Source organism: Typopeltis vanoorti, chromosome 1, assembly GCF_054136105.1.
Source record: "Typopeltis vanoorti isolate ZY-2024b chromosome 1, IOZ_Tvanoo_1.0, whole genome shotgun sequence".
Classification (NCBI taxonomy): Eukaryota; Metazoa; Arthropoda; class Arachnida; order Uropygi; family Thelyphonidae; genus Typopeltis; species Typopeltis vanoorti.
In genome coordinates, this window is record NC_143549.1 from 26,480,804 (window position 1) to 26,494,313 (window position 13,510).

The following is a 13,510-nucleotide window of genomic DNA, read 5'->3' on the forward strand; positions in this document are numbered from 1 at the left end:
GCAAGTATACTTGAGAAACGGTTGAGAAGAATTGTGGAAGAAAAGCTTGGTGAAGAACAAGCTGGATTCAGGCCAAATAGACGCTGTCAGGATCAGATCTTCACTTTACGACAAATAGTCGAGAAAGCATGGGAATATAACAAAGATCTGTATTTAAGTTTTGTCGATTTGGAAAAGGCATATGACAAGGTGCCAAGAGAGAAGCTATTCAATACGCTGCAGTTATATGGTGTCAATGGGGCATTATATCAAGCAATACTTAGTCTTTATTTGAGTTGTGAGTCAGCAGTTAGAATTGAAGGAAGTACAGGAAGATGGTTTAATGTTAAATCTGGTGTGAGACAAGGATGTACATTATCCCCTCTGTTATTCATTATCTATATGGATCACATTATGAAGGAATGTGGTATTAATCCTGATATCAAAATTGGAGATGTTAATGTCAGCTCTTTGCTTTATGCAGATGATGTTATACTTCTAAATAAATCCGCTACAAGTCTGCAAGATTCTCTGACTAAATTGAATAGCTGTTGTAATAGATATGGTATGAAGGTCAGCAATAAAAAGACAAAGACAATGAAAATAGGCAGAATCATTGAAAATGTCAACTGTGTTGTGAATGGAGAACCTGTGGAACGAGTAAAACATTTCAGCTACTTAGGCACAATTTTTACTGAAGATGGTAAACTAAATATAGAAATAGACAACAGAATCAGCAAAGCTGGTATCGTGGGAAGTCAATTGAATAAATTCATATGGAATAAGAAAGAAATTAGTCGGAACACTAAATTAGCTGTATACAAGACTGTGTTCAAACCAATTTTAACTTATGGATCTGAGAGCTGGGTCAGAAGTAAAACACTTGACCAAAGACTAGAGACCGCAGATATGAGAGTCCTGAGAAAGATTAGAGGCGTGAACAGATGGCATCAATGGCAATATCATATTAAAAATGATTATATTAGGAAAGAACTTGACATTGTCAGCATCCAGGAATGCATTAGCAGAGCTAATCTCAGATGATATGGTCACTTAAATAGAATGGGAGAGGAAAGATTAGCAAAACAAGTGTTCTCTGCCAGGTTGGCAGGAAAACGACCCAGAGGAAGACCAAGATATAGGTGGATTGATACGGTACAAAGTGCCTTAGACGATAGAAATATAAGATCTGATAATGTTGGAGTCTTGACAAGTAACAGACTGATTTGGAGGAAAATTGTAGATAGGAAGTTAGTAATGATGTAATTTTTTCATGTAGTACTGTCATATCCTGTACACCCCTTGAGGGTACATGGCAGGAATTTGATGATGATGATGATGATGATGATGATAGAATGTTTTGTTACAGGTGCAGGCAGGTCTTTGTAACAGGAAATCTTTCAGCGAAAGAGACTATATCCACTCATTCGAAATGTTTTAGTCAGATTAAAAAGTTCTCTTTTTTTTCTTTCTTTTTTTTTTTAAATTGAATTTTCATTGTGGAATGAGGAGAAAGAATGTTAACATTTCTAATCACATTTCTTTTTTACTTTCTGTCATTCTCTTCTATCTGGTTGCCGTCAAAATTGTCTGAATATCAGTTGAACAAGAGTTGAAACATGAAGTTTATCTAAGTGGATAGAACTTGAAATTAAAATGATGCTTCTCATATTGCGCAAATATATTGCAGACATGAGTTGTAATTCCCCTCTTAGGATTAGAAGAGTTTATCAACTGAAGGTGGATAAGGTTTGACACAAAAAAAACGGATAACTCGAGATAAATTACTTAGTGAAGAACGGGAAAAACGAATTGGTACATATTTCGCGAAAGCATCTTCAACTAAATTATGACTTGACTGCAACGGTAGAAATCATTGCTACTGCTACAAAATTGTATGAATACATGACTCCACAGACACTTCCCCCTTCTGGGCGTTTAATGCGTGATATTTGGATATTTTAAACTTAGCTTTCTTTTCTATGTAGAATGCTTTTTCGCATCCAAACAATTCTGGACGGAGGAGAAATCGGTGATGCTGACTTCTGCTTTAATAATTACGAATGTAATTCAGTATTTCTTTTTTTAAGAAATACTCAGAAATTTATTTCTCTAGTGAAAGGAATGTTCGACTGTTACGTCATATTCAATTAGCTTAACTTAATTATAATAAATGTTAAAGATACCAAGCCATTTTAAACCTGGTTTTACTCCATATCCCAAGTGAGCAAACAGAACAAACAACTCAAGTTTGACTTGTTTGTCTGTTTGCTTACTTGGGATATGGAGTAAAACTAGATTTAAAATAGCTTGGTATCTTTAACATATCATAACACATAACATATAGTATATATATATATATATATATATATATATATATATATATATATATACTATTGCTATGCCTACTTTTCTGTAATGACCGGGCACTTATTTTGTATGGTTGTTGGTTTAACAATTTGAATTATTGACAGTTTGTTATGAATACGTATCATTTATAGTTCACGTAGATGCTTTTTATTTTCCAATTCATGCACGTGGAATCTATTTTTCTCCCACAGACTAGGCATTCCTCACGATGATGACAAAAAATGTGCTCGTTTTCAAGATCATGCCCAGCGACTTCATGTTATGGCTAGAATGTTGGACTACAACAGCCATCCCTGGAGTTGGTCTGCCTGCAGCCGACATTATATTACCAATTTCTTGGAGTAGGTGATATTTACTCTTTTATTCAATCTTGTCTATTAAAAATAATAAATTTTAGCTCTGTTTTCTTAAATTAATTTTTCAGTCGTATTGAATAAGTAGGTTTCTGTATGAACATAACGGCTTTCCTTCTCACAACCAGCAAAAATAAAAATAAAAAATAATAAATTAAATAATAAAACGAGTACTTGAAATTGTCCTAGCAATGGCACTTTTCGATTGCTTTCGAATTATGACTATAGTATAATCACAAAATGAAAACTAAAACATTTGGGAGAGCTGATATAAATGATAAAAGTTCTAAATATATGTTATCCACCGGTGCATTCATATCATGATGTGGTACTTAATATGATATAGTTGCTTATAAAAATTTTAATGTATTCTCTTTAGTATTTACCTCAAGAAATGATGCAGGAACTTCCCATGCTGTTTATCGGTTTTAGGCTAAATAATGAAGATTAATTAATCCGTACATTAATTTTACTTTACTTTGTTCACGGTACGTTGTAATATTAATTCTAATTTTACTATTAATCATGTAAAGTTCAGGAAAAAAAGTATTAATTAGAGGTTTATAATGTCACACAGCTTACATTTCGTCAATATAATCAGCTGATATGTGAATAACTTTTTTTATAGTAAATTAGAGATTCCATCAGAACAAAAAACAAATTAGTTAGGAAATACCCGTAAGCGAGCTAAAAAGAATTATTATCGTTTTTATTCTTTTTTTTTTTTTGTGTACTGAACACTCTTCAGAGATGCGTTAAATCGTTTTAGTGAATATTACTAAAGAGGATAATAACTCTACGATGTTTCCCACATGAGAAATATCAGGAAACTTGCATTCTCATTTGCAATGAATTCAAGTCTCAAATAGTTTTCAGAAGGGAGGCGAATTGCACTTTATTATAACTCATCAGTAACTAGGAGATGTATCACACGATGCCAATTTCCCCTCCGTGTGAAACACCTGTTCGTGGTGGGCGGAACTTTCCAGCGATGGTTCTTATTTGCCATGAGGAATAAGAAATGATGGACACCGGCTCTCCACAGTTCTCCAAAAAGAAAAACTCCAAGGCCAACGAAAACAAGATCTCACACCATCGAAAGACAGATTACGCCATCAAAAATAATGAAAATATTTCTACAATGGAAATATGGGTTCCGTCAAAACATCGACATGAACACTCTCTTGCAGAATTATAAATCAATGTGCTTTTGCCTGTAGGAAACATCTGAAACCAGTAACGAACAGTCATTACGAAATGTAGTCATCATTCGTGAGGATAGGAGAGGACAGGGGATGGACCTATTGACGGAGAAGTCGCCATCCGTGTGGGCAAGCATACCCTATTCCAGCAAGTTCCACTTAATTAAAACGCAGAGTCAGTTGTTATCCGATTCTCAGGTCTGATATCTGCTATAACAGTATGCCACATCTACTGGTGCATATATCTCAGGACGACCTTGATGTCATATTTTACTTACAATCCCTTTTACTTTTAATGAGGGACACAACACTCTCTGGAGTAGTAGCAGAACTGACACTTACACGATAATAATCTCTCTCTCTCTCTCTCTCTCTCTACTGTTTAAGGGAATCTGATAACATAGATAATATCAGGATTATGGAATGCAGACTGCGAAGAGAAACTGAATATGGACTGTCGATACTGGTAAATAGTAGAAAAAAGAATGATATTATAGAGGTCTATAAACTTCTGAAAGAGTATTGTAGGTTATCAACTGATGAAAATTTTCGTTATATGGAAGGTGAGGAGAGGACAAGGGGGCATCGTGAAAGTTAATTTTAGGTATTGTTTAGAAAGGAATGAGAGTTAGATTTTTTTCTGATGAAGCAGTGAGTGAGTAACAGTTTGTCTGTTGGAGTGGTGTACATCCCGTATGAATGAGTTTAAGATATAGTATGACAGCTGGTGTGGATGATCTATAGCCACCTCGATGAGTCCTTGACTCCCTGAAGAGCTCGAATAAGAATTTAATAAAAATATTTTGGTGTAATCATTTCTTTGTTATACCTACATTTTTTTTTCGTAGGAGAAACTACATTATAAAAATCACGATGAAATATCGAGCAAGTTTGACTGGCTTGCCTTCTCTTCCTTGGTAGAATTCGATTCTTTTGACAGTCAGGTCATCTCCTATTAGCGATATGAATCAGGCCCAAGCTGTCGCAACTGCATATACCTAAAACACATCTTGAAGAAGTTTTTACAACAAATTCTATTGTTCGAGCTCTGTAGAAGAATAACAACAACAACAGGCCGTTCACAAAATAACAACAAAAAAAAAATGAAGGATGCTTTGCTTAAATGTCGTCCAACACCAATTATAAGATGATCAGATATTTGTCGCCATCTGCAATGAATCAACTATTGCACCTATTCAACAAACCCCTTTGTGAGAGCGTTTTTTCTAAGAAAGGGAAAGATCTAAAATCGCCTATCAACTATCAAAAACTATCCTAATCGCCTAAAAACTATCAACTAATTGCCCTGAACTGTCTATTTGTGTAAAATTCTGGGAAAAAATAATTAACTCTTGTCTTTTGTGGTTTCTGGAGAGAGGCAACTTTTTTTTTTCTTGATGTTGATAAGATTATTAAGTATAAGTTAAGTAGTAACTACTTTACTGAAGAATATATTTTCAAACTAGGAGACACATTCCACTACCGAAATGTAATAAAATTTTAGTGGATTTCCGCTGCCTATTATAAACCTTATTTTAAGGAAATCACACTGTTTGTTTCTTTTTATGAAATTCAAGTCACACTTGACTTAGTGGTGATAAAAACGTGTTTCTTAATTTGATCGAAACAAAAGACAAAAATCATGGTTTAGATATTTGTTTATGCAGTGCAAAGTTTATCAAATGAAAAGAATGATTATGCCATCATCAGCAAGCAAAAATGTAGAAGAAAATATTTCGAGATTCTAGCCAGGTTACTGGATGGAATCTCGAGATATACTCTTCTTCTGGGACGTTTTCCAGTTTAAAGATGTCTACATTTAGAGAAAGTAGTATATTTAGGGGTGGGGGTCTACAAAAAAGAAAACAAATAAAGCAAAAAGTGTAATGCTAGTTCTTCTTTAATAAGTTCTTTCTGACAAAGTCTAAGGAATATACCTTTTGAAGCTGCCTTCTTTCTGAATTCCTTCCCCCTACAAGTTTTCAAACTTGTATGTGGGAATAATATGGGAGGGAGGGCGTTCGTGTTTGTCGAAATCCTTATTTCATGTTGGGAAAAAAGTCGGCAGACTTTTTTCGTTTTATTTTAATTTTTGAATTAATTATTTTTTTCGCTAGATATTGAAGTAAATCATTGAGGATAGTACAGCTCTGATCGGCTGTATATTAAATTCTAATTATATTAGTATTTAGTATTTTGAGCATAGTGTTAATTTAATTAACACTATGCTCAAAATACTAAATACTAATATAATTAGAATAACCTCAGAGCACACGTCTTTACCACCTGGGCAGCTATATGATATGGACTATCAATGCGAGCTGGTTTTTGGTACAGGTTCTAAGATCTGCCCTTACTTATTATTTTTTTTTTTTCGCTAGATATTGAAGTAATTCATTGAGGATAGTACAGCTCTGATCGGCTGTATATTAAATTCTAATTATATTAGTATTTAGTATTTTGAGCATAGTGTTAATTTAATTTCCAACATTATGTAATATATGCACCTAACTTTGGCATTATTTCTCTCTCTCTCTCTCTCTCTCTCTCTCTCTCTCTCTCTCTCTGCATCCTCCCATTTAGTTCGGGCTACGGGATGTGTCTTAAAGATACCGCGTCGGAAAACATGCTAAGTACCTCAGAGCACACGTCTTTACCACCTGGGCAGCTATATGATATGGACTATCAGTGCGAGCTGGTTTTTGGTACAGGTTCTAAGATCTGCCCTTACATGCCAGTATGCAAGAGACTTTGGTGTACAATGCAGGATGTGAACCAAGGGGGCTGCAGAACTCAGCACATGCCATGGGCGGATGGTACCATGTGCGAGCTAAGAAAAGTAAGTAAAATTTATAACATCATAAAATATCCTGTATCATTGCTATAACTCTTGATTATGTCGAATACGATTTTGTCAAATTCGTTATATAATGAATAACAGTTTTGTCTAAGATATATTATATTTGCAATGCTTTTAAGTAAATTTTTAAGCAGTTTGATAAGGCCATCTGGCCTATATCCTGCAATATATACTCCCTACATATTTCAACTGTAGGTGAAAGTTATCACGTTCATTTAAAGTTAGTTATTAAGCAGTTATTTTAATTATTAATGAAATTATTAATGTATTATATTTAAATGTCACCATTTATTACACCATTTAGGTCTAATACCACCATCATTAGGTTTTTTATCCATCCGTTTTTGTCATAGGCTGCATCAGGTGCAGCGTTCATCTAGTTGTCTTAGCTCTTACATTACCACATCTTGTTCTTAAGTACTTGCTTGATCAACTAGTCACTCTGCCTTCCGAAACTGTCCCAACCACTCATTTCTCTTCTCGTAAATGATATAATGTTGGGCCTTTCAAATGGGTTTTGTAGTGTCTTCGTTCGTATTGTCCATATATCTGTCTCAGTACTTTTCTTTCAAATGTGACAAGTTTTTCTGTATCTCCCTTTGCTGTTGACCATGTTTTGCAACTGTACATTGATATCAGATATAGATAACTTGAGTTTTTCTATGGATCTTTCTTGATGATATTCTAAAGGTTTCTCAGTTCCTCCCCCTAACCCTTGATGCACATCATTGCAACTGTTAAATTTGACTCCTAGATATTCAAAATGTTCACTTGTTCAGAGATATAATTATTAACAAGTTGGATCGATATATTTAGTCTTGACGGAATGTGATGGGTATAGTGTATTCAGGAAGGGTGGAGATAAAAGAATGGGGAGGAGGAGTATTATTGATGATAGAGGATGAACTGCAACCAAAGGGAGTAGAAGTTCAACTCAAGGCCAGTGAAAATAGCACATTTGCCAGAGTGACAAAATCGAGCTTCCCGAGTGCAAAATTAACGATATTAGCGAGGCTATTAGAACACAAATGGATAAAGTGAATTTCTTTGACTAAAACAAATAATTTGAAAGGAGAAAAGTATGTTGATGCACATCATTGCAACTGTTAACTTTGACTCCTAGATATTCATATCTAGGAGTCAAAAGCAAAAGAAAAAAGTGAGAGTTAAGATAGTGAGTCTGTTGCCGCGGTATGACAGAGTTAGGCTGAGAAGGAGGGTCGTAATAGCGAATGAGTTGATGTGTAGGTTATGCAGCAGTGTGGAATTTATGGATGTGTGAGTTTGACGGACGAAAGGACTTAGACAAGAAGGATGGTTTGTATCTGAATCGATTTGGTGTTCAAAGTGAAAAGTGTTGTTGAAGGAAGTGAAAGTGGATGTGCAAAATCAGGGAAACTAGAGCTTTTAGTGGGGGGGGGGGACAGGTTGAATGTGAATAAAATGTCTAAGTTTGTACCGCGGGTAATAAACCAGAATGGGATTGTTAATATAAAACCTCAGGACAGCGGCGGGCCTAATAGGCTTTTGCACTTTATGTACACTAATCCCAGGAGCATTCGGAACAAGGGGGGGGGGGAGTTTCTGGCATTGGTTAGTTCATCCTGGCTAAAGATTATTAGCATTAGTGAGACATGGCTGACAGAAGATGATACGGTTAGTGGGATAGAATGTAAAGGATATAGTGTGTTCAGGGAGGATAGAGAAAAAAGAAAATAATCGGCGAAGAATATTATTGACGATATCCGATGAACCTCAACTAAAGAGATTAACTGCAGGTCAGTGAAAATAGCACATTTGTGGCTATCTAGTGTGAGATTAGTGACCAGCAGAACAAAATATACGTTCATTGCTACTATAAACCAAGAATGTGAAGGATGATGCAAATAGTATGCATTGACAAATAAGTTCAATGAGTGGAGGGAAGGTAATTATTATGGAGGACTTCGACTATGGGAACATAGATCCGAAGGAAGAGAGGACACATGGAGGAAGAAAATGGCATTTATGCAGTTACTAAAGGATAATTATTAGGCAGCATGTAACGGAGTATACGAGGGGTTTGGGAGTACTCGATCTAGTAAATGCATCTGAGAATTTGTCTATTATGACCACATTGCCATTATGAGAGAGAGTATATGTGGAATTACAGTGCTAATAAGGATGAGAAGCTTAGGAGATTGTTTGGATCAGTGTCATAGCATGTGAAACTGCAGGGGCTGGATGTTGATAGTGCATGGAAAGTGGTCAAGGTATGCTTGAGGGAAGTAACAGCAGACTGCATACCTAGATAAAGTCAGGGGAATAAATAGTGGGAGTTAAATGGATGAATATCGTCATCAAGCTGGAGCCGAAAAAAAAAGAAAAAAAAAGAGAAAAATTTGCGGATGGAATTCAAGAAGAAAGGTGACAGTAGGCACATGAACAGTACGAAACACAGGCCAGAAGGGTAATTAGTGTAGTAAGAAAGGCAAAAGCAGAGTATGAAAGGAAATGAGCAGTGCAGGCCAAAGGCAATCCCAAATAGTTGTTTCGATATGTTGCAAGTAAAAGGAAGAATGTTTATGACAGAATGATTTTAATGAATCCCAAGTAGGGAGGTAATTGAATCAGGCGAAATAGTAAAATTACTAAGTGAACGCCTTGCAAGAGTATATTATCCAAGTGGAGACAATGCTGCAACAAGCAAAGCAAAGGCTTAGATGGAAACAGGTAAATGGACTGGAGGTGCAAATCATATTACAGAACCTTGATGTGAATACGCCATAGGATTAGATGGTATACGAGCTCGAGTTTTATGAGAAGGTGCAAGAAATTGGCAGTGCCTTTGACCATGTTTTTTAATGTAAATCTCGGCTCTGGGTTAGTCTCAAGGGGGTAAAAAGAGGAGGAAATAGTTCAATTGCATAAATGAGGCTCCAAGACTGATGTAGGAAATTGCCACAGGATATCAGGAGTAGTAGTAGTCAAGGTACCGGAGAAGTTGGCCATGAGCAAAATGCATAGACAAAAATGGGATACTATATAGGGAGACCAACACGGTTTTGTGAAGGGTAGGTCGCTCCTCCTTTGGATCATTTTGGGTTGGATCATTGTCTGATGAAGAGATATCAGACAGTAGTTTATTCAGAATAGTCCAGAAGAAGGCCTGTGACTAGAGGTGCGCGACACAGGACTCTGTTCTTAGGCTGCTCATCAATATAGATGAGTAGCCTAAGAACGATATAGAAAAGGATCTGAGAGGAACTATTCAGTTGTTTGCTGATGATGATGCAAAGTTTGGGGAGGGCGAATTAAGCATGCTGGGGATCCTTAGTGCTAAAATTTACGGGCCCCTAAAATTTTTCTGCATTTGAAAAAGTTGATATTTCTTTTGCAGCCTGATGTACTTGTGTGGCAGTATTGAATATTTCTTTATCTTCTTTTAAAAATAATAGAAACTGTTCTAATTCATCATCAAAATGAGTAATAATAACTATATCGTTCTTATATATCTATCTTTTAATTTTTCCACATAGCTCGGGTTCCTGGTCAGGAGCCCGAGTTCAAAGCAAAGTATGATAGACAATAGGCCAGGTCCGATACCCTTCCGACATTCGCCTCTGAAGTTGGGTAGAGCAATAGTTAATACAGATGATGTTAAAATTTTGCAGGATGATTTGGATAGACTGGCAGTCTGGGCAAAGAAGAATGGATATCAGTTTAACGTGGCAACCAATAAGGTTATGCGTTTTGGTGTGAAAAAATTACCAGCTGTATACCACATTGATGGAACTGTGCTCCAGAAAATTGATGGGGTTTTAGTAGATAGACAGTTAAAGTTTAGAGGGCATATTGCAAAAGTGGCTGAAGCAGCTCATCACCTGTTTACTGAAGAATACTCTGACGAGCAGTGACAAGCAGTTTATTATACCTCTTTATAGAGCCTTGGTAATATCGCATCTGACTATTGTGCACAGATCTGGTCACCTGGGTTTCTGGGGATGAGGAGAAAGTGGAGAGGATCCAGAGACAAGTAACCAAGATGTTAGCAGGTCTATGGAATGAACCTTACGAGAACAGGTTGAAGATTTGTAGGTTACAGAAACTGGTTGATATGATTGAGACATACAAATTATTGAAGAGTTTTTATAAGATTAATAGATGAAATTTTTCACAACAGGACTGGTGGTGGGCAAACGAGGGGCCATCCTTGGAAACTGAGCAAGAGTGTAGTTAATAAGAGTATTAGAAGTAGAATTTTTGTTTGGAGAGTTGTGAATGAGTGGAATGAATTGCCATGACTGAATAAGTTGAAAGCAAAGTATGATAGACAATTGATTTACTGCTTGACATGATGTTTAGGGCCTCCCTCGATGAGTCTAAGGACTCTATGGAGTAGCCAGTAATAATAATAATAATAATATAATTTTGTCTTTTTATAGTTTATGACAAGACCCATAGATAGATCTCCAAAGATAACATCATTAGCATGTTCTTCTCATTAATGTCCATTCTACTTTATTCATTTAGGTCTCTAATGACTTCTTGCCTCTTCCTCCTCTCTAATAAACCAATTGTAAGCGAAGTAAAAGTCCAGATTTTATTTCAAAACTTGATCAATGCTTCTGCAAGAAATGTACCAGGGTGTGATTATTACGTAGTCGTATCGCATTCATATACTTTTGTGATTCAAAGTCTCATTGCATCTTCCTTAGCGCATTTCGATGTAATTGTTAGAAATATATTTGCATTTGATAAAGAAATATATTTTATATTTGTGGACTATAAACAAGAATATGACAATCCACAAATATAAAATATATTTCTTTATCAAATGCAAATATATTTCTAACAATTATCAGAGATTGAAAATACAATCATTTGTTGACTTTCCCCTTGCAGAAACACCACATAATTATCTCCGATGATCTTTGAAGTATACACATTTCATTTTTTTTCCCACTCAGTATATTTTGTTGTAATTTTAATATATTTTTATTCTAATAAAATTTTAATGATTTAAATGTGTTTTTTTATTTATCTTAATGTAATAATTATTTATATATTTAGTTGGTTTTAATAATAGTAAATATTATTTAGAATTATTATCAGTTAACGTCCCAGTATATTTAGCATGCACAACAGTGCTCGAGGTGGGAAATATTCACTAATTTACATAATCCCCGCCCCTTTTGCTTCTGTTAAATAATGAAAAATAAATAGCACCCATAAACCGATCCATTTATAAATAAATGACAAATGAAGTGGAAGCGTTTCTTTACTTGACTATAGGGGTATCCAGAAAGGTTCTCCACCTTCACACACGCACTCATTTTTTGGGACTTGTGTTTTCATTCTTGTGTGGAATATAATTCGAACCGAGAACACTATCGTAGTTTCGGGTTAAAAAAAATCTGCGGTACTTAAACATTTCAAGGTGAGGAGTTTCAGCTAACATTTTCCCAAATAAAAATCCTTCTAGAGCATTATGTTCAGATGAGAAAGTAGGAATATGCAGCGAATGTTGGCGAAGATACAGGCCAGCTCTGTAGTGTATTTATTAAAATTAGCATAATAACAAAAGAGAGAAGATTCAGATGCATCATTTCTCAATACCCTCAACCCCATTGTTTTTTTCCGGTTTTTAATGCTTGTTTTTAATTATGTAAATCACATTCATGAAAGATTAGATGCCTATCATATATTTACTACCTTGGATGAGCTGAGGGTTAGATAATCCAGTAATTCTGCTCTGGAATAAAAGAAAATAAATGGATAATAATTTTGTGTGGTTGTGTGTGCGTGCGTGCGTGCGTGCGTGTTGAAAACGAACATGGAGAATATTTGAGTTCTTCCTAGTTGTTATTTGATTAGGTAGTAGATGATTTTCATTGCACCGTATGACACATATCATACATAAACCTATGTGACATTATAACTCATAATGAGAGCCAGAAGTAATAAAATGTTCAACTTTAAGAACAGGAATTGTCATAACTCTGATAGTATATTTTTGTTTCTTTGTTAACTAGTGGTGTCGACATGGAGAATGCGTCCGCATGCCCACATCTCGGATGAGACCTGTGGACGGACAGTGGGGAAAATGGCAAAATTACGGACAGTGTTCCAGAACTTGTGGCGGTGGAGTGAAGCAGTCCTTGAGAGAATGCGATAATCCTAGGTGAGAAATTAAGTTCTAAATTCGCTTTTTAGAATGAAAGAACTAAAACAGAACTAGACGTTCAGCTTAATTTTAAGTTCGGTAAAAGTACAATGAAATCCAGAAACCTTTCATTTCAAACCTTATCGATGGTGAAAAGCCGAGAAGCTTCGAAATATCCCTATAACGACTGTAGTGAAAGGCTCACAATCTGATGATAGGAATGTGGGAACATTTCAACATAACAGCTTTTGTATAATTTTCTTTTCTTTTCTTTTTTTACTTAACGTGATAAGGTTAAAGGTTTTTATTATTTAATGAGATAAATGTTTATTTTAGATGCGACAAACTTATTTTAAAGCTCCAAAACGTAAGTTTTTTTAGGAAATTTTGTGTCAAAGCACTAGGTATGATTATCTGAATTTAAGAAACAGAAATTAAATGGAATAAAAAATAAAATATAAATTTGGTTGGATACGCAGATGGTGTAGTGCTTTACTGCTTGAAGGAAATTAAGATGATTTCCAAAAGGAATTATTTATTCAAACTGCAACTGATATGCAGCAGTTTTAACATGAGATATAAATAGAAATATCAAAAACAA

General features: G+C 35.3%; 1 protein-coding gene across 1 annotated transcript in view; it reads left to right on the forward strand.

Annotated features, from left to right (window-relative positions):
* The window catches only part of LOC150109852 (A disintegrin and metalloproteinase with thrombospondin motifs 9-like), a 605,150-nt gene that overhangs the window by 60,048 nt on the left and 531,592 nt on the right, over window positions 1-13,510 (forward strand). The window contains exons 7-9 of the mRNA XM_090396355.1: window positions 2,541-2,690; window positions 6,488-6,743; window positions 12,779-12,927. Of these exons, the coding sequence (XP_090252481.1) occupies window positions 2,541-2,690; window positions 6,488-6,743; window positions 12,779-12,927 (555 nt within the window). The remainder of the gene's footprint in view (window positions 1-2,540; window positions 2,691-6,487; window positions 6,744-12,778; window positions 12,928-13,510) is intronic.